The 22288-nt window shown below is 41.7% G+C and overlaps 2 protein-coding genes across 2 annotated transcripts in view; one reads left to right on the top strand and one right to left on the bottom strand.

Moving 5' to 3' along the window:
- Window positions 1-18847, top strand: part of SUSD1 (sushi domain containing 1) — a 285236-nt gene extending 266389 nt beyond the window's left edge. The window contains exon 16 of the mRNA XM_042964612.1: window positions 18016-18847. Coding sequence (XP_042820546.1) covers window positions 18016-18044 — 29 coding nt within the window. The 3' untranslated portion in view covers window positions 18045-18847. The remainder of the gene's footprint in view (window positions 1-18015) is intronic.
- Window positions 1-21770, bottom strand: part of UGCG (UDP-glucose ceramide glucosyltransferase) — a 37656-nt gene extending 15886 nt beyond the window's left edge. Inside the window, exons 1-2 of the mRNA XM_007094489.3 lie at window positions 21585-21770; window positions 2064-2205 (exon numbers count right to left, since the gene is read on the bottom strand). Of these exons, the coding sequence (XP_007094551.2) occupies window positions 2064-2205; window positions 21585-21682 (240 nt within the window). The 5' untranslated portion in view covers window positions 21683-21770. The remainder of the gene's footprint in view (window positions 1-2063; window positions 2206-21584) is intronic.
- Between the last annotated feature and the right edge of the window lie 518 nt (window positions 21771-22288).

The following is a 22288-nucleotide window of genomic DNA, read 5'->3' as shown; positions in this document are numbered from 1 at the left end:
GAGAGTGCAAAAGGGGGAGGGACAGAGAAAGGGGGACACAGAATTAGAAGCGGGCTCTGCGCTGACATCAGCAAGCCAGATGTGGGGCTCAAACTCACAAGATGTGAGATCATGACCTGAGCCGAAGTCAGATGCTCAACTGACTGAACCACCTAGGCATTGCTGAAAAAACCTTCCATATTCCTTATTGCAAAGCTTATTTTACAATTAATTTTATTAAAGGCCACTTTTTGCACTTCTAGTTGGGAAAAAAATCAAGTATAGATCTTATTTTTTTAAATTACATATTCAATTTATGGGATAGATAATACATGCGTGATTCAGATCTCTAAAATTATTAAATACATATATAATACACAACACACACAAATTGTAAGAAAAACACATAATGGTTTTGCTTAAAATTAGCTTCAAATACCTCGACTTCCAAACTTTAAAAGCAGTAATATAAAAACACTACAAAATAACTGAATTATACTCGTGTCTACATACTTAATAAGAGCTGCATTAAGGCTATCACGTCTGTGTCTTCTCTATTCTTTTCACTGATGCTACTGAGAAAAATAAGAGCAAAAAGAAAGAAAATAAGAGCATGAAAACCAGTTACTATGAGAAGTGTGGTGTGTATTTTATCTTCCTTCTCATTACTTGGGTTACACTGTCCTAAAGAAATAGGAGGGAGTCTCCAAGTGGCAAAAACTATAGAAAAGCTGAGACAGTGAGGGTAAAAACTGAGGCAAGTGAATAGAGACCATGGAGGGAAAATTCAAATGGACTTAAAATCAAGCATGTAGAGGGGCGCCTGGGTGGCTCGGTCGGTTAAGCGTCTGACTTCAGCTCAGGTCATGATCTCACAGACTGTGAGTTCGAGCCCCGCGTCAGGCTCTGGGCTGATGGCTCAGAGCCTGGAGCCTGCTTCCGATTCTGTGTCTCCCTCTCTGTCTGCCCCTCCCCCGTTCATGCTCTGTCTCTCTCTGTCTCAAAAATAAACGTAAAAAAAAAAATTAAAAAAAAAAAATCAAGCATGTAGACATGTAAAGAGACATTCAAAAGCAGTGTTTCAAACAGGCAATTTAAAAAGCGGAGATAAAGCTAAATACATAAATCGAGGAATAGTTAAGTTCTCGTAAGAAACTATAGGCAGAGGGGCACCTGGGCGGCTCAGTCGGTTAAGCATCTGACTCTTGATTTGGGCTTAGGCCTTAACCTCATGGTTTGTGGGATCGAGACCCGCACAGAGCTCCTCAAGGTCCACACTGACAGTGTGGAGCCTGCTTGGGATTCTCTCTCTCCCTCTCTCTTTGCCCTTCCCCCGCTCATATGCTCTCTCACTCTCAAAATAAATAAATGAACTTAAAAAAAAAAAAAAAGAAACTACAGGTGGAATATTAAAAGGAAGAGATAAAAAGAATACTCTCATCTCAACAAAACCGGGAATTCTCCAATGAAGGATTAGGTTGAGTTCATAGATCTACAACTTGTATAGATAAATGATAGGAAAAAAACAATTGGGCATTAAAACTCAGAAAGATACAGAAATTAGAAATTAGGTATGAGGAAGACCCATGTTATCACTAACTGTAACCTATTCATGGCTCAAAAGCCACATTTTCAAGGGGTTTATGTTTACTTCTAGCTATCCTGAATCCCATTTCAGACCATTAAATGCCGCTTTTTCTTTCTCACTGCCTCTTCTTCCTGTCATTCACGTACAACTCTCATGGAACAAGATTTTTATATTCAAATTGCCAGGCACTTAACCATGTCCGAGTTCCAGGAGGTTTACTCACAGATTTTAAATTCAGATGGACAAGTGGTTACAAAAAGGAATCTGCACCCCTCCCTTCCTCAACCCCATTTCTGTCCTGTGACTGCTGCTACTAGAGCATAAGTTGTATGAGGCCGAGATCACCATGAATGTTTAATACCTTCACCTTTTACAGTATCAGAATGCCTCTTTAAGTGTTTACCATGAGGGAGAAGCGTGTGCACACACACACACACACCAAAAACCAAACAAACATGATCCCACCCATTTCTAATGAGTACATGACTGTACTTACTTTGGGATAATCCAATTCGAAGAATGTCTCCAAGTTGTTGATTAGGTTAGGATCTACTCCTTTCAAAGGTTTCAGAAGAGACACACCTGGGAGCTTGCTATATGGCTGTTTGTCCGTTGCCTTCTTGTTGAGGTGTAATCGGCTGAAAAGCAAATAATATATACGTTATTTCTGGAGAACATAATAGTGCTATATAAAGTATGCGTCAAGCTATCAAGAACCTACTAAGTTCTAAGTTAAATTTTTTTTTAATTGACATCTTTTTAAAGGGTTATCTGAAAATGGAGGAAAGTAATCAGGTAAGCATCCAGTTTAGAAAAACCAGACCTAAGCAGAATGAATGTTCCAATGGAGGCTGGAGCTTAAGAGTGTTGTTTATTGCTGTACTCACAGTGCTTAGAGAACTATGCTTGGCAAAGAGTAGGCATTCAATAAATACATGGTGAAGAAATGAATTATAGTGTTAGCCTACACATTAACTGTCCTTCCTCCCAAAGAGTCATCAAAAGAGACCAAAAACTATAAAAACTGTAGGGGGTGGGGGGAGGGAAATCCCTATCTTCCCCAGAAAAATAGAGAAGTGTAACCAGAAAAATCTGAGATATTTCTATAGTAAGCAGTCCACATAACACATGATTGAAAGAAGCACTAGGCTACCAGCAGGGCAAGCAAGAAAATGGGATAACTAGCAGCACTCCCAATATTCACAAGCTCAGAATGGCTGGGATGGAACAGAGGGAATTTGAAATCTCAATAATGGGAAAAATGTCTGGTAATGACACTGGAAGATACACCATTGCCACCAATTCACAGATAAGTTGGCCAAGGTTCTCAGTGCTGGCCCATCCCATGGCTCTTGAGGAGGGAAGCCATGCCAATTAAAGAGAGAATTTGCCCCAGTTAATGTTCACGGTGTCACAACAAAGACAAGAGATGCCTTTCAGCAGAGTGATGATGTTTCTAAAGGAGGTCACCAAAGTCTTCCTCCCTCCTTCTCATAAGCACGTCTCTAAGCACTCAACAGTAATTACAGGTTAGAACAATCAGGGGGCCGCGTGCAAGATATTTTAAGACACACGTTCTTCCACATTTTAACATCTCCGAAATCAATGGCATCTTATGATTGGTAGCAGCCAGATGGCAGTCCTAAATTAATAGCATGAAACCCAACCAATGAAACCTTCTAGAAGATCAAGAAAACACCAGCATCCTGGATTTGGTGAAATACGCAATTAATCTATGAATGACTTCTGGAACTACATCGCTGCCATCATCCAGAAGAGTTAGCCATGGGCTCACTCTCAGCTAATTAAAGACAGGGATGTGCCACAGTGAACATCTAATGTTTCAGATAAAGCCATAAAAGACTTTACAGAAAGAAAACAGGTTACCTACAATGGAAAAAAATGTAAACCAACAAAAGATTTCTTAAAGAACAAGGTGATACCAATTTCTGATCCACAGTCCCCAAATGCTGGATAATAATGGGGCATAATGGGGCACCATTTCCAGCAGGGCTGCTCAGTATGGTCAGTGAATAAAGTGGCTTTTTACTGGTCTGTGATGAGAAGAAATTGAGAGAAGCATTTAGAAATGTTTATAGCACTTTGACCTTTCCATGCCATCCACACACATGATCAGTATGTATGTATGTATGTAGTTAGTAGGCTCCCAAAACAGGGCTTGAACTGACAACCCTGAGATCAAGGCCTGAGCAGCGATCAAGAGTCAGACAGTCAACTGACTGAGCTACCCAGGCGCCCCCAGTATTTATTTTTATTATAGTTTACTATAATAAAATTTTTTTTATTTTAAAAATTTTAAAGAGCTGATGCTTTGCCATAGATAGTTTGGAAAATATTCATCTACCAAGTTCATTGAGAGGTTGGACAGAGGTAAAACCATAATCTAAAATTTATATAACCACAAAAATGACCACTATTCCGTATCTAACAAAATGGCAGATTAGATGTCTGAGGAAACCCAGCCAATAGAGAACATATAGACTGCTGGAGACAAAAAAACTTATATATTTAATTGATTGAACCAGTTGTATCCACATGGTTCAAATCACTGAAGATATTAAAATATTCATGTAAAAGAAGTCTCCCTGTCGCCCCTGTCCCCCATCTGCCACGTTCTCACCACCAAATTCTCAGCAATATTAGTTTCTTGTTCATCTTTCCAGACTTTTAAAAAATGCATATACAAGCCAACACACATGCACACAGCCGTGCGCGTGCACACACACACACACACACATTCTTACAGAATGGTTATAATATTTGATACAACTGCACTCAAAGCATGTTTTTTTTATTATTTTTTTAAATTTTTTTTTAACGTTTATTTATTTCTGATACAGAGAGAGAGACAGAGCATGAGCAGGGGAAGGGCAGAGAGAGAGGGAGACACAGAAACTGAAACAGGCTCCAGGCTCTGAGCTGTCTGCACAGAGCCCGACGGGGGGCTCGAACTCACGGACCGCAAGATCATGACCTGAGCCGAAGTCGGACGCTTAACCGACTGAGCCACCCAGGTGCCCCTCAAAGCATGTTTTTAAACACATGACTGAACTGTTAAGAAAATAAGGGAAACCTCTCAGGTCAGAAATGAGGAGAAATCTGAGTGAGTGAGTGTTGGATGCTTTTGCCCCAGGGCCATCTGTTAGTCCCAGGTGATCTAGAAATGGAGACAAGCCTGAGGTAAGAACGGTGGGAACTCTGTTCTGACAACCTTGTATAATATGGGATCCCTGAAAGGCAAAGTAGAAAAATGCTGGCCCACAGAGGGAAGATGGGGATGTTGCCTTCTTGGATCCACCCCTCAAAGAAGGAAAGTCTTCCAGGAGAACACCTGACCACACAGGTTTGGAACCCGTAACGCAAACTACCTGTGTTGCTGAACAAAACCCAAGAGAAAGATTGAGAAAGACCATCATATATATAAAGACAACATGCAATGTCTAGAAATAAAAATTATGATTGTTGACATAAAAACTCAATAGACAGGTAAAACAGAAGACTGCATATACAGTTTAAGAGAGGACTGGACAAACGGAATCTAGATTTGAAGAAATTATCCAGAATGTGGCACAGAGAGAATGAGAAGCAAAAACACTGAAATCATGAAACAGTTTGAGACACGGAGGATAAAATAAGGCGGACTAAAATCCCAGAAATTTTTTATTCTCTTCCCACTGCAAGATCATTCAAGTGCTATTAAGCTTATCAAAACACGCACAAGGTCATGACCAATTCAGAGAAACCCAGCCCGCTATCTCATTGCATTTAGCAAGTCTTTAGATTAAGAACAAGGATAACTTAAACAGTGTTAAACAGTCTAGTACTGATCCTATTCCCCCCACCCCTTCTCGTTCGTTAAGATATTTTGGTTTAAACACTAACATAGATATACCTCCTATCTTTTGAAGAACTTTTCGTATCAAGAATGCAGTATTTTATCAGACTCATTCTGACTCACCAAACAACAATGAAGTCCTCTCCAGGTTTATGATGAAGACAACTGGTAAATACTAGATCTGAAATTTCTACTCAAAAATAACTCAAACTCCCAACTATATCACAGGACCTTTAAAAAAAGGTCTTTTGTGTTTTCCCCCACATCCATCTCTCCTCCCTCCATCCCCCAATATTTTCTTTCCATATCCCACTGAGTCCTCTTATGGAGCATACCCTAGGATACAAGAATCCTACTTTGGAGAATACAGTTTCAATTTATGTAACACAACTGACAAAGCCCCTTGTTACAAATTGCTTGAAATGTTTAGCAAAAACAATAAAAGAATATCCATGAAGTCACACACAAAATCACAGAGCACTATGATGAGCACACAGTGGTGCTCTACAACTACTTAGCATCCCCTTACCAAATAATCCCTTTTTTTAATTTAATTTAATTTTTTTTATTAAAAAAAATTTTTTTTTAACGTTTATTTATTTTTGAGACAGAGAGAGACAGAGCATGAATAGGGGAGGGTCAGAGAGAGGGAGACACAGAATCCAAAACAGGCTCCAGGCTCTGAGCTGTCAGCACAAAGCCCAACGTGGGGCTCAAATTCACAGACCGCGAGATCATGACCTGAGCTGAAGTTGGCCACCCAACCGACTGAGCCACCCAGGCGCCCCTAATCCCTTTTTTTAAACAATCACTTTTGAACCCCGAATGTATACTATGCATTATCCTGTGTGCTGGAGATACAGTGATGGACAGGCAAATTCCCTACTGTCAAGGAGCTGCAGTCTAATGGGGGAATTGCACATGTATAGAAGTTCTTCTTCATATAAAACTCTTACGGTCAACCAAGCTATGTCCTAAAGCAATCTATTAACTTCGCCTACCACACAGAGAAATGATGTTGGCGGGTGCCTTGGCCTTGGCCAGTGTATTGTAAACCAATCTGTAGCTTTCAAAACATGATCAAGAGGGGCGCCTGGGTGGCGCAGTCGGTTAAGCGTCCGACTTCAGCCAGGTCACGATCTCGCGGTCTGTGAGTTCGAGCCCCGCGTCAGGCTCTGGGCTGATGGCTCGGAGCCTGGAGCCTGTTTCCGATTCTGTGTCTCCCTCTCTCTCTGCCCCTCCCCCGTTCATGCTCTGTCTCTCTCTGTCCCAAAAATAAATAAAAAACGTTGAAAAAAAAAATTTAAAAAAAAAAATTAAAAAAAAAAAAAAAAAAAAAAACATGATCAAGAGCCAATTTGCCTGGAGTCTCAAAAGTGGCCCAAGTGGTAGAGTCTTCCAAGTGGGGTGGCTCTGACAGGGTCTACAAGGTTTCCTGGTTTCAAACCAGTTTTTACTTTGGTATTTTGGGGCAGGGTTTCTGCATCACTTAGAATTGAACTTGAGCCTACTGCATCCACACATTGCACAGGATCGATCACGGGTATGCATTTCCACCTGTGGCCTGGAGCAGGTGACCTGCCTTCTGTCAGGATCCTTTGCACAGTTCTTTCTCAGTTTCAGGTTCTACACTGGGAATCCAGTTCTACCTTCCCATCATGCATTTTGTTTGCGACCTTGTCCTTCTTTTAGAGGGTGGAGGAGAGCACTTTTTATTGATGCATGACACACATACAGTGAAGTCACATATAAATAAGTATACAGCTCAATGAATTTTCTCAGAGCGAAACACCCATGTAACCAGTACCCAGATCAGGAAACAGGATTACCAGAACCCCAGAAGGCTTTGCATGTCCCCATCTACTAACTACCTTCCCCCTCAAGGGTAACCACTGTCCTCACTTCCAACACCATAGGCTAATTTTGCCAGTATTAAAATGTTATCTAAATGGAATCCCATAGGATGTACTCATTTGTGTCTGGCCTCTTTGACTTCATATGTTTGTGAGATTCATCCTTGTTGTTACATTTAGTTATAGTTCATGCATTTTCATTACAGCATGTATTCCTTATATTAACATACCACACTTTATTTAGCTACTTTCCGTTGATGGGCATTTGGGTTATTTCCAATTTGGGGCTAATACAGCCTTGTCTCTGTCTTTACAAAAGTATCAAAAAACTTGACCTAAACCCCACCCCACCCCCCACACTTAAACTTTTGGGCAAGATGAAGAAACAGGGACCCAATTTGCTTGCCCACCTGAAACAACTTTTTAAAAATCAGACAAAATCAGGGTGCCTGGGTGGCTCAGTTGGTTAAGCCTCCGACTCTTAATTTTGGCTCAGTTCAAGATCTCACAGTCATGAGATAAGTCCTATGTTGGGCTCTGCACTGAGCATAGAGCCTGCTTGGAATTCGTTCCCTCCCTCCCTTCCCTCCGTCTCTGTGTCCCTCCCCTTTTTCTCTCAAAATAAATAAGTAAGCATAAAAAATCAGACAAAATATAGGAAACAATGGTTTTTAACATACTAGACATCAGGTAAAGAAGCTTAGTGACTCCTGCAACACGGAAAACAAAGAAGCTAAGCCCTCCAACCGCTCCAGCTACTGCTTTGATACAATTTCCAGACCAGGAGACCAGTGTTTCCCAATATTTGTATACATAATGCCCACAGGTGAAAATCACAACTTAATGGACTGGTTGCAGAGCCTAAGAATCTGTATTTTTTTTTTATTTTTTATTTTTTATTTTTTTTTAATGTTTATTTACTTTTGAGACAGAGAGAGACAGAGGATGAACGGGGGAGGGTCAGAGAGAGGGAGACACAGAATCTGAAACAGGCTCCAGGCTCTGAGCTGTCGGCACAGAGCCCGACGTGGGGCTCGAACTCACGAGCCGTTAGATCATGACCTGAGCCGAAGTTGGACGCCTAACCGACTGAGCCACCCAGGCGCCCCAAGAATCTGTATTTTTATAAGCATCCAAATGATTCTGATGCAGGCCAGCAGTGAACCACACTGCTGTAGACTATAAATTCTCCAAGCTCCAGCAAAATAAGGATAAACAACAGTATGTTCTCAAGTTTAAAAAACATTGACTAGATACGAATAAAGAAACATGTATACAGAGCTCAGAAGGTCAGGTTAGTCTAGAGAGAGAAATATGGAGCCATCCAGAGTTTGTTAAATACATAAGCTCTCCCGGGTAAAGCATGCCATTAGCAGGTGGCCACAAATCAATGTAACTGACATAGAGCCAATAATACATGCAGGAGACCAGGAGGGAGTAAGCCAAGACGCAGAAAGGCAGGAAGAAAGGATTTATTAAAGACGGCTTTATTTGGCTGTTTTCTTTCTGAAAGGGTTCAAGGAAGAGCAACATTGAATGCAGCTGAGAGGTGAAGGCAAGAACTGAAATGTCCACCTCACTGTGTGGATCTGCTGCCTCTGGAGCACTGTGCATGGGGAGGGGGGAGCATGGAATGAAAAGGAAGCAAAGGAATGAAGCAAAGGAATGGATGCAAAGGAATGAAAAGTGCAATGTGGTAACAGGGAATAAACACTGATTTCTCATGAAACCTGACAGTGAGTAAAAGGGCCAGAGTAACTAGACGGAAAAAGGTTTTTCAGTTTAATTTGGGGGAAAAATGTTTTTAAATACTTGAGTATACAGAGTAAGGGGACGAGCTAGTCAAAGGTAAAGACAGAGAAAATGCATAGCACGACAGGCTCCACAGTGTGGAGCAGGAGTGAAGAAAAGCTGACAAGACGGAAGGCAGGATAGTGAAGATTTAGAAGAGATTCCGCCAGTAATGGGTGACCTGGGCTAAATAAAGAAACAAGGCAGTGCCAGAGAGCACTGAAGGCTTAGCTGAGATCTGAGACCATGAATGTGTAGTAGTACTAACCCACATGGCTGTGAGATTACCCTCTGCAGGATTTTGAAAGTTGAGAAGCTATAAATTATGAGATGGGTTCAGGATAACAAGGCAGACTGATAGGAGGGAAGGCAAGGGGCGAGATGATGAAGTGATGAACTTGAGTTCTGGCTACATGGAGGATTCAATGAAACCAAGAGATAACAGGTGAGGGCCACAACTGTGCATGAACAGCCTAGGGCACCTGTTCTCAACCTTAACTGCACATGAAAATCACCTGGGGAGTTAAAAAAAAAATCCTGATGCCCAGACCAGTTAGATCAGAATGTCTAGGGCTGAGACCTAGGCAAGCAGTACTTAAAAAAAAAAAAAAGGAAAAAAAGTTTATTTATTTTTGAGAGAGAGAGAGAGAGAGAGAGAGAGAGAGAGAGAGAGAGAGAGAGGAGTCCCAAGCTGGCTCTACACTGTCAGCACAGAGCCCAAGGCAGGGCTTGATCTCATGACCCGTGAGATCATTACCTGAACCAAAATTTAGAGTAAGAGGCTTAACTGACTGTAATTTTTTTTTTTTAGGCCTCCCCTGGTGACTCCCAAGTGCAGTCAAAGCTGAGAACCATGGGCCTAGGAAGACTAGATTTCCTGTAAGGAGAGAAGAAAGCTCAGGAAAATCAGGAAGACCAGCAGCTAGTTACAGGATGGGCTGAAAACAAGTAGCCCACAAAATAGCTCAAACAGTGTGAGAATGGGGAAGAGCTGCAGGAAAGCAGTAGGGGCTCTCTCCACACTAGTCTCAATGTTGCCAGTTATCAGAAGCAAGATTCACAGCAACTGAAGAAATTCCCATACTAACACTCTATCCTTGCAAATTACTTCCGGGGTTATTTTTAGGTTATCCGCAGCCGCACAGACAGCATACTGGTCTAAGAGCCTGGGGTGGAGGAGGTTCTCCTGGATTTCTATACCAGCTTCACAGATAATTAGCTGAGTAATCCTTGGGTAAATCACTTCTTTATCTCAAATTTTTTTAAAGTGTGTATAATTAATTAGTACGTACCTCAAAGTAGTTGTAAGAAACAGAGGCAATTAAGCCACAAGTAAACATTCAATGATAGCTAATATTGATCATTTTTTAAAGCTGCTAATTTTAAGGACATTTTCCACCAAATGTAACTTCTCTGAATTACCATAGTTCTAGTAGGAGATTTAGAGATGACAAACATTGATGAGGCTTATACACCAGAATGGAAGAACTGGAACATATTTAGAGAAAGAACATATTTAAAGATTCTTTCATAGGTACTTAAATATTAAGCTATTACGTTGGGTTTAAAAAATTTTTTTTTTATTTTTTAAAGGCTTTTATTTTTAACTAGTCTCTACACCCAATGTGGGGCTCGAACTCACAACCCCAAGATCAAAGAGTCGCACACTCCACCGACTGAAGAGTGCCAGCCAGGCACCCCTATCAGGCGCTTTTTAAAAACATAAAACAACTCTGGTGTATTAAGAAAGATTAAAGGGGGAAAAAGGGATCATCAAAATTCCCAAATCACGGTTAAAAGAGACAGTCAAAACATGGCATAAAACACATTTAATACAAAGTTTAAATGATATGCAGTTCTTAGGCTAAAATTATATCCCAAGTTAAAATTACACCCAATATTTAGGAACCAATCTGAAGTTCTACGGAGATCATCCAAAAGTGTAAAGGCAATGCAAGTAAGGAACATTAACACCAATTATCCCCTGAAGTGGCCTGATCTCTTCCTTTAAACCATTAGATGGGTTCTCAGTGGGTCAGAGGCGCTGCATCAGTCCTGGCTTCTCTGAATTCCTCTACCCTCAGAGCCTGACTCAAAATGTGGGATTCTGCTGCCACAGAACCCTTCACTTGGCTCTCTCTGCTAGAGGGAGAGCTGGCCACGCTCAGAGTGGAGCGGGGAAGGCCAGACGCCATGAGCAAAGTAACCCCCAGTGACTATGTAATCCAAGCACACTGCCTCCTAGAATGGAGACATTTTGAGGGAGTCCAGAAGAGACTGTTCTGTAGACTATTAAATCACCACGCCCAGCGCAGTCCCCAGAGCAAACACTGCAAGGCAGCCTTCTAAGCACTCCAGTCCAGGCCAGAGGGAGGCCCCTCCACACAGCCCTGAACACCTGGAAAGCCCTCAATCAGTGGCAGCGTGTCCCAGGCATCGGGCTCCAGCAGAGCCATAATTTGGGATTTTAATAATAATCTTAGTTCTTTATGGAAACAGAACCACCCCTCCTAATATATATGTCCATCTGAGTTTCAGAAATTTGATTTTATTACATTTTCAGGAACACACTGGGTTACAAAAAGGAATGGACCTCCTCTATGTCCGGTCAATGGTTTTGACTGGTTTCATGTTTAAAGAATAAAATCATCCTGGAACATGACTGAGCCATTTTGGGGAGACAGAAAGCACAGGAAAACTTCAATGTGTCATTTTCCCGAGGAATTATTTCTAAATTAAATGTTCAGTCAGGAGCTGGAGTCACCCTCTGTCACAAAAGTCGCATTCATGTAATTAAGGCACATCACTCTCAAGGGCAGGGAGGAGGAGGTGCTCATGGCCAGCTGCTGCAGGGCTGTACCTGCCAGCAGCGGGACAGGGGACAGAACACAGGGGACAGGAGTATGGGTACACGGGCTGGGCTGCTTCCTCAGAGTAAGTCAAGTCCAAAAAGTCGTGAGGGGTGAATCACAGTCAAAAGAGAGAGGCCTTCAGGTCCTGCCCTCCATTGTGAGCTAGAAGGACATCTATTCACAGAACACTTCAAAGATCTCCAAGTGACTGTAAGAAATATTCAGGGTTTCTGGTGGACTTTATAGCAGCTTTACCTCGATGAATCCTAACTGCCGCTCTGCAGAAGGGTTTTCAACCTCTAAGCTGATGGGATGGCCTTATTTTATCTTGGATGATTTTTGTTTCCTAACACCTCATCTCTAAAACTGTTACTCTTTTTTGCCATTTTGGCTTATCGTTTGAGCCTTCTAATCTTTTTTTTTTTTTTAATTTTTTTTTTTAACGTTTATTTATTTTTGAGACAGAGAGAGACAGAGCATGAATGGGGGAGGGTCAGAGAGAGGGAGACACAGAATCTGAAGCAGGCTCCAGGCTCTGAGCTGTCAGCACAGAGCCCGACGCGGGGCTCAAACTCACGGACCACGAGATCATGACCTGAGCTGAAGTCGGCTGCTTAACCGACTGAGCCACCCAGGCACCCCGAGCCTTCTAATCTTTTAATTCCCCTCCCTGCTTTCCCTTTCTCACGCATTTTTTTATTTAATAGTGCGTACCACTTAAAAAAATGTTTGTTTATTTGGGGCAGGGGGAGAAGGAGAATCCCAAGCAGGCTCCGCACTGTCGGCACAGAACCCAAGGCGGGGCTCAATCTCACAAACTGCGAATTCCAAGATCATGACCTGAGCCGAGATCAAGAGTTGAGCCACCCAGGCGCCCCAAGTGTGTACCACTTTAAATGGCTTATTTTACAGTTTCATATTCTTTTTTTTTTTAAATAAACTTCTGTTACTTTTTTTTTTTTTTAACGTTTATTTATTTTTGAGACAGGGAGAGACAGAGCATGAACGGGGGAGGGTCGGAGAGAGAGGGAGACACAGAATCGGAAGCAGGCTCCAGGCTCTGAGCGGTCAGCACAGAGCCCGACACGGGGCTCGAACTCACGGACCGTGAGATCATGACCTGAGCCCAAGTCGGACGCTTAACTGACCGAGCCACCCAGGCGCCCCTACAATTTCATATTCTAATTGCATTTTGAGCAGGAGGGAAGCCTGGTATGAAGGGACACTCCCTGGAGAGAGGGCAGGCTCTGCTCTTCCCCTTCAGTCGGCTGGTAGCAGCCTCTGCAGCAACCTTAATGCAGAGAACTACACCTCCCAGAAGTGAAGCAAGAATCTCACACAAGGCTTCGAAGGGAGTAAGGATTCCGTGAGGGCAAAGTTCACCTTGCTTAACAGCCCCCCACCCCCACCCCCACAGCGCTTTTTTTTTTTTTTTAATGTTTTTATTTATTTTTGAGACAGAGACAGAGCATGAGCAGGGGAGGGGCAGAGAGATGGGGAGACACAGAATCCGAAGCGGGCTCCAGGCTCTGAGCTGTCAGCACAGAGCCCGACGCGGGGCTCGAACTCACGGAGTGTGAGATCATGACCTGAGCCGAGGTCGGACGCTGAACCGACTGAGCCACCCAGGCGCCCCCAACAGCGCTTTTTTTAATAGTTCTGCTGGTGGCTCAGTTGAATCGATTTATCTGACTCTCGGAATTCATCTCCTCTGTCCCATGCCACCAAGCCTGTTAATATTTCGTGTAAAATTAGGCTGACTGCTATATCAGCAGGTCCCCTACTTCACATAGTCCATGCCTGCAATTTCCAATGATTAAAGGCTTCTGTTGCTGTTACTTCTGCCTGTGCCCTGGAAGGCTGTTACTGTGTGTTTATGATCACTAGGTGTCATGACTAATGTTACTTCTAGATAGCACTTATCTTTTAAAAAATTGCACTGCATCAAAATGGGCTTCTTCAGCAACACAAAGCACACCTTCTGGTGCAACCTGAACTCTGCAGACAGAAGATTCCCCAGAGGACACAAAATAACCAATAGTGAGTTAGATTTATGGGAAAACACAAACTATTTCCACTGGACAGTAGACTTTAATTACACACTAGAGAATACAAAAAATTCCATTACCATTGAAAACAAATAAGATCTTTATTAATTTTACCATTCCCTCCCCCCAAAAAACCCCAACTCACTAATCCTTTGGTGACAAGTTAGCCCTAGTGTATGGGAGATGGACAGGGCATGGTATTTTGCTAATAACAACTAAGTAAGACAGGCACCAACAGACTATGAGCCCAGCACACAGTGCTCAAAAACACAGGAGACCCTCAAATATAGCATCCACTCAAGCTGTTTTCAAATCAAAACTGTCTCAATGGTCTTCTAGAAAATTCCCTAAAGCAGAATGTGATATTTAAATTAAACTGTTCTGTTTATAAAATAAAATTCTGTGGATGGAGGAAAAGTGGGGGACACTTAATGATCTGCATGTCAACCAACTCAGGAAAGCACTGGGTTCGGCATCCCCTGAAGGTCAGATCGAAGGGTAAAGATTATTTATGACAAGACAGGCATTTCCATAGGAAAACCTTGGGAAGGGGACTCAGATCTGTAAGTAAACATGTTATTAATGGAGTCTTGTTTCTATTTTAACGTGCAATTAATTAGAAATAGTGAAATAAAGATTCCGTTTGGTCCAATAAATTTCATCAGAGTCCATGGCCACTGAAAGCATCCCCAAATCTGACCATCTACCTCAGATCACAATGGCCAAATGATACTGAACTAATGAATGTAAATCCACCATCACTACTGGAAAAAATTCAAAGATCATTCATTCAACCAGCAATAATTGAGTGCCTAGTACACACTGGAGACGGAACAGTAAATAAGACACTATCCCTACCCTCAAAAGCTTACAATCTAATTGGGAAAAGAGACAACTGAACACACATTTACAATTTAGATGGGTAAAATCTAGGTACTAAAGAAGGATAGAAGGGGGGCGCCTAACCCAGTAAAAAGCTAAAGTCTAAATAGACTTGAATGAGTAGAAGTTAGTTAAACAAAAAAGGAGGGGAAAAAAAGGAACATAAGGAAGGAGAATTCTAAAGAAAACACATTGCATAATCAGGGGAATGTCAGTAATTCAATGTTGCTGAAGAAACAAGTACAGGGCTCAGCTCCTAAAGAACTATGCATGTCTTGTTAAAGAGCCTGAATTTTAACGTGAAGGCAATAGGGAATCACAGTAAAATTTTAAGCACATGATCTAAGATTAGTGCTCCAGTAGGATAAGGCAACAGTAAGAAAAGTAAAGTAAAAAGGGAGCAAGGCTGCTGGAAGCGATACCAGTGAATAGAGATAGTTACAATAATCTAGAATAGAGATAAGGGGTACGGCACTAATCAGCACTAATCACGTAGGAAGAGGGAGGGTTGATGAATCAACAGAACCATCCCTGAATATTAACACTGAATTACAATGGTCATTTTGCTTTTTAAAGCTATCACACTATAGTCCAATTTGGTATCTTCCCAGGCTCAGGTTAAAGGGGCTCTACTGCCTCATTCATTCACCCAAAGTGGTCCTGGCAGCAATGACCCTACCTGATCAACATGTGGCCAAAGTCCAAGTGTATCTCAGAATTGAACCCAAACAAGAAGCTCTCAATTCACATTCCACTAAGGCTCAGAACGCCAACGTATTAATGAATTTAAGGCAAAGGCCACACTATCTAAAAATAACATTTAAAGTGCTAAAATTTACATTAAAAACAATTCGTTTCTGACAGGTGGTTTACCACAGACATCCTGATACAATGAGTATTTAAATTCCATTCAAAAACTACACAGCAGGTATAGAAGTTGTTGTGCTAAATAGGTTAGAAAAAAGTAGAATGAACTGGAAGGAAACCTCCAGGGAAAAGACCTCTGCTTTACTAGAGGGCAGTTAATATTTACAGATACAAGGAGTATTTCTACACTAGCCTGGCACCTCCAGTCAATTAAACGATAAAGCCTAGCACTAATCATTAGGACATTACATACAGAGGACAAAAAAAAAAAAAAAAAAAGATAATCCAAGCAGAGGGAAAATGGGAGTGCGGGGGGGGGGGGGGGGGGGGGGGGAGGAGAGAAGAGAAAAAGAAGGGAGATAGAGGAAAAAAGGCAAGGTGCCTCGCTCAGATACCCTTATCATCCAGCAATATGGCTCCCAAAGGCTAAAAAGAGAAGAAAATGGCTGCTTCCAGACTTTTTAAAGGATTTCACCACAGCAGTTTGTGCTATCAGTTTGTGCATAGCAGTTTGTGCTATCAAACCACATTAGATCTCAAAAAAGGAAAAACTCATAAAGATCACTTAGGGAAAAAAAAAAAGTCTTGGGAATAAGAGCCCTGAATTTCAGTGCTCTAATCTGAATTTTATCTTGAGCATTATAGGCAGTAATCCCGGACACGTGTGCCATCTAGAATATATCAGGAAATGACTAAGTATCAGTTCAATATTAAAATTGGAAAAGAGCAAAGCAGTAGTATACTGATAGAGATACCAGTGAACAGAGATGATTTTGAAATATTAAAAAGAATGGCTCTCTAGTTTACAAATTATCTCAATTATGTTAAATTGCAGGCTTATAAGAATTGTAAGACATCTGTGAAATCTTAACAAATAATCTGAGCAAGAATTGCTCACTGTATTAATCACACCGATCTCCATTTTTCTGTTGTTGTTTATTTGCCCTTTTTTTAGTAATCTTACACCCAATGTGAGGTTTGAACTCATGGCCCTCACATCAAGAATCACAGGCTCTACGGACTGAGCCAGCCTGAGCTCCATTTTTTTAATACTTGGCTCTGTCTCTAAGAAGACACAATTCAATAGAACACTGAATCTAAATTAACTAGATACCATTGCACATTGTATTTGATTTAAAAAAAGAAACAGTTGGTTTTTTAAAAGTTTTATAGCTTTTCTCAGCCATTTTCCTATAGTATCTGTATGACTTAAATGTTTTTGACAATTAGGTGTCCATGATTAATCTCTTTAATGTGACAACCAGATCCATATAAGTTTTTGAAATAGGATCCATTTCCATTAGTTGCTAGCACACAAATTTTATAATTTTTTTTTTTTTTACATTTATTTATTTTTGAGAGACAGAGAGAGACAGAGTGTGAGCAGGGGAGGGGCAGAGAGAGAGGGAGACACAGAATCAGAAGCAGGTTCCAGGCTTTGAACTGTCAGCACAGAGCTCAATGCAGGGCTCGAACCCACGAACCGTGGGATCATGACCTGAGCTGAAGTCGGACGCACAACCGACTGAGCCACCCAGGCGCCCCAATGAGCACACACATTTTAGAAGAGTCTCAATATCTGCTTATTTTAATATGTATACTTTACCTTGTTTCAAAAAGGATTCTAGAGGACACAGAACATGCATTCAGAAAACATATTATTCAATAAAATACAGAATATTAGCACATCTTAACCAAAATATTGTTGCCAGTGTTCTTTAGCTTTCCTTGTCAAAATGTTGATATTAAGTTTGCAATTTTACTAAGTACAGCAGAAAAAGGGGTAGAGGAACAAACCTTAGTGCTCTGCTTGAAAACAATTCAAACCAGGAAGTATCCTTATTACAATAAGAAAGGGATCAAATCAAATCAGTAAGTAATTCTGAAGGTGGCACCAGAAGAAAGAACTTAGCAAAAAAAAAAAAAAAAAAAAAAGGAGGGGGGAGGTAAGATTTAATTTATACAGAAATTAAGCTGTTGCCTGGGTGGCTCAGTCGGTTAAGCATCTGGATTAAGATTCTGGATTTTGACTCAGATGATGATCTCAGTTTGTGAATTTGAGCCCCACTTCTGGCTCTGCTCTGACAGCATGGAGCCTGCTTGGGATTCTCTCTCTCTCTCAAAATTAATAAATAAACTTAAAAAAAAAGAACTGTTTAAAAAAAAGAAATTAAGCTGTTGACTATTTGCTCTATGTTGAGTTACTCATTTCAAAAAGGTATTCTTAAGATTCCTTTAATGAATGAACTATTCATTATAATGTTATAAACTAATTGCATTTTTTTCATTCTATATTCAGGATCCTGTTACTGGAAGTCACAAAGGTAACTATGTAGGGCATGAGAAAATAAATACAAAGCCTCTCTATGGTATTTTAATGAAGCTAAATGCACTAACTGAAAGTATTTAAAGAAAACTTTACTGTGTATCATTAAGCACAAAATAAATAACTTACAACAATTGTAGAGTTGTCTCAAGTCTAACACCATGGGTTACTTGGAATATTAAGCTACACTTCTCATGTTTGTTTTAATTAAAAAAGTGTGATTTTATCATATATATTATAGAGGGAAGGGGATATATCATACTCCTATCTTGAAAGAAGTCAATTTTCTCCAAATTGAGCTGCAAATTTAATACTTCCAATTAAAAATAATATTTTAATCATTCCAATTGAAAAACAAGGTTACTTAGGGTTTGGGAAAAAATCTTAAAGTATATCTTTAAGTAAAAATGTATAAAATCCAATAAAGTTTGCAAAAGAATAAGGGGCTTTGCTCACCAGTAATGAGGTAATAAAACTTCATTAATTAAAACAGTGCAGGGGTGCCTGGCTGGCTCAGTGAGTGGAGCATTTCACTCTCGATCTTGGGGCTGTGACTTCGAGCCCCACACTGGGTGTAGAGATTACTTAAAAATAAAAATTAAAAAAATCTTTAAAAAATAGCGGATACTAGTACAAGAACAGATCAATGAAACAGCACTGGGAATCTTGAAACATGCAAGAATACAGAAGAATTTTAGTCTATAATAAAGACAGTATTTCAAAACTGTGGTATAATCAAATAATAATTCAATTAGTGATTTTGGGACAAGTGGCTAAATATTTAGGTGAACCTAAAATTAAGTCTCTAGATCTCATCATATCACAAAGTAAAATAATGAGTACACTACATGATAAAATGTAAAAAAAAAAAAAGGAAAGAATTCAAATTACTAAAAGAAAACAGATATTAACTATATAATAATTGGAGGAATAGCTATAAAATTACACAAGTCAGAAACATTAAAAAAAGAAAAAAAAGGCCTTGACAATCCAAAACACAGGTGCACATACTTTTCTCCACGTTAAACGTATGTACAAAGTTGAAAGACAAAAAAAAAAAAAAAAAAAAGCTGGGGGAAAAAAATGCAACCTATCACAGAAAAACAATCTTTGTGTCAAAAAGATTAATACAGCAATAGACTGCAGCACAAAGGATTATGAGTATGTAATTTACAACTAAATGTAACTAGCATATCAATATATGAAAAATGTTCAATAGAACTAGTAATTAAAGGAATGAAAATAAAAAACAGAAAACAGTGAGGAGCACGATAAAATGCAAGGGGAAATGAGCACCAAAATACAATGTTACCAGGACTCCGAATAGATACAACCTTCCTATAGGGCAATATGTAGCAAAGTTTAAAATGTGCTCCTGGCCCAATAATTCCTTTCAGGAACCTAAACTAAGGAAATCCTCTCAAAGATGTACACATATGAATTCATCACAGGGTTGTTTGTAATGTTGATAATCGGAAACCTAAATGCCCATCAATGAATACATATTAGTACCTCATAAACGAAAATGCCATAAATCTATTTAAAAGGATGCAGAGATGATATTTATTAAAATAGGAAAAAAGTGGTCATGACATTTTACATGGAAACCCCATGTGAGCAGGTTGGGCAAAGCCTGGATGTCTTGTTCTTCAACCTTATTTCCAGCACCTAGAAAAGTGCCTTGTAAAAAAGGAGCTCCCAAGAAAGCATTTTACTAAATACATAAATTTTAAAAGCAGGCTACAGAACAATTAATTATAATGTCAATCCCCACCCCCTTCCTTCTTTCTTTCTCTCTACACACACACACACACACACACACACACACACACACACACACACACACACAATTGGAAGGACAGCCACAAAAGGCTGACAAGGTGAAGTTCTGGTGTGTGTAACTTTTCTTTATCCCTCTCTGTATTGTCTAAATTTCTTACATAGTTAGCATTTAAAAAATTTTTATGATTGGAAAATAGTAACAACATTGCTTTTTAAGAACTCATATATATTTAAAATGAACTCCAGAAAGTGTTCAGTGACATCAGCTACAAACTACAAAAACTGAGATCAGCAGTATCCAAGTGGCATGTTTTTTTCACCTCCAAATAAGTATCTTTGGAGTATGTTTTCTACAATGTACCACCTTTTTCCAGTACCAGGAAATGCCACCCTATCCTGATAAAATGCAAAATTTCCAAAAGGAAAAGCACATTTTTTTCTAGAGTAAAAAGTGGGGGGGGGGGGTGAGTAACAAATTTCTTAAAAGTCCTCCCATCTCAGGGTGGCTCAGTAGGTTAAGGATCTGACTCTTGATTTCAGCTCAGGTCATGATCTCACAGCTCTCGGGATAGAGCCCTGCATCCAGCTCTGCACTGACAGCCCAGAACCTGATTGGGATTCTCTCTCTCCCTCTCTCTCTCTCTGCCCCTCCCCCACTTGTGCTCTCTCAAAAATAAGTAAATAAACATTAAAGAAAAAAGTCTTCCCATCTCCTCTATTGACACACGCCCTCTTCTAGTTGGTGATAAAGATTACTATGTATAATCATGTTTTTTTCAGGCTAAAATGCCAGTGAATCTGTATCAGCAATGTGCTCTCTGTAATTCTTTCCTTTCTTTAGGAAGGCAGATTTCATTTTAAAGACATTTAAACAAGTGAATGTTTATTATTATTCTATCATTATTCATTACTCATTATTCTATCATTATTCATCCCACTACCCTATTTTATATCATTCAGACTTTATCACTATGTGAAATAACCCTATTTGAATTATTATCTGCCTCTCCTTTCCAGAATGTAAGTTCTATGAGGACAGGAATGTTGTCCGGCTCACCACTGTGTCCCCAGTGAATGGCATCTAGTAAGGACTCAAGATGTAGTTGTTAAATTAATAATGAAAAAGGTCGGGAGGGGGGAGACAAATTTAAATAAGACTATATGTAAGGAATTGGAAAAAAGGAAAGAAAACTACAATGAAATACACAAGCTGACATGACTCTAGGCTGTAACGTCAGCCTAGAGTTTGGTGGATATTTTTCAAGGTGGACAGGTGCTCCACACCTATCTAAAGGCATCCAGGAAGAAGAAAAATCCACAGGGAGGTCTCCGGGTAGCTGTGTACAGCTCCCAGAAGAGTGAAAATGATCATCATCATAATAGAAATGTCGTCCAGGTCGAAAAAACAACTACAGCACAACAACACACTATATTTGGCCCAGATGAAAAATCAAACGAAGCCCCAACACAATGAAACCAAGCAAGCAACGTTCCGCCGACACATAGAAAGATCATAGTCTCCTTTCCCCAGGCCGTGCAGTCGCCCGCAGCCCAGCAAACCCCCTCACTCACCACTTTCCCCCCTCAAGGACCCCCGCCCCAGCTGGTCCAAGGTGAGAGGGAATGGAATAACAGTCTGAGAATTAGCTTTCTCCACTCCCACCCGAGCCCAATCCTCTCCAAAGCGCAATGCCTCCCACTCTCCCACCCGGAGGCCCTGACCCCCGCGCCAAGGGCTTCTCCTGCTGCCCCTCACTCACGTGTAGATGATGGCCATGAAATGCATCAGCCACAGCACCAAGAAGAGGACGAACCCGAAGACTGCCATTCCCTCCAGGGCCAGGTCCAGCAGCGCCATCCCCCGGCCCGGCCCGGCCCGCTCCGGCCGCCGCCGCGGACCGCGCTCCCGCCGGAGGACAGGGTGGGCGCCCGGCGCGGGGGCGCTGGAGGGGAGAGGAAGGTGGGGAGAGGAAGGGGCGGAGGGGGGTGGGGACGGAAGGGGCGGGCAGGGCCTGCGCGCCCCGCCCGCGCGCACTCGTTCGCGCGCTGCCCTGGGCGCGCTCGCGGCTGCGGGCGCTGCGGTGGCCGGGATCCGTGGTCAGAGCGGCAGTGGCCCCCGCGCTCCGGCTCGCCTCTCCACACCCTCTGGGTCGCCGGCCGGTCCTTGAGCGCCTGCGCCCCAGATGCCAACGCCCCGCCGCCTCGCCGCGGGACCCCGGGCCGCGCAGCTCCGCACCCTGCTCCGCCGCCGCAGCTCCGTGCACTAATCGAAACCGGCGGCCAGCGATCCGACTCCCCGTCGCGCCCCGCCTCGCCCCCGCCCTCCGGAACCGTGGCGCCCGCCTCTCCGAGGGGCGGTGCGCGCCGCTGCTCCCCGCCCACCTTGCCGCCCTCGCGCCCGCTGCGTCACCGTCACCTTCGAGAGCGCGCCCCTGCGAGGCTTCTGCTGGACGCAAGCCCGCCT

This window comes from Panthera tigris, chromosome D4, assembly GCF_018350195.1.
Source record: "Panthera tigris isolate Pti1 chromosome D4, P.tigris_Pti1_mat1.1, whole genome shotgun sequence".
In the NCBI taxonomy this organism is placed as follows: domain Eukaryota; kingdom Metazoa; phylum Chordata; class Mammalia; order Carnivora; family Felidae; genus Panthera; species Panthera tigris.
Note: the sequence above shows the minus strand (reverse complement) of the source record. Positions and strands in the feature narration are given on the sequence as shown.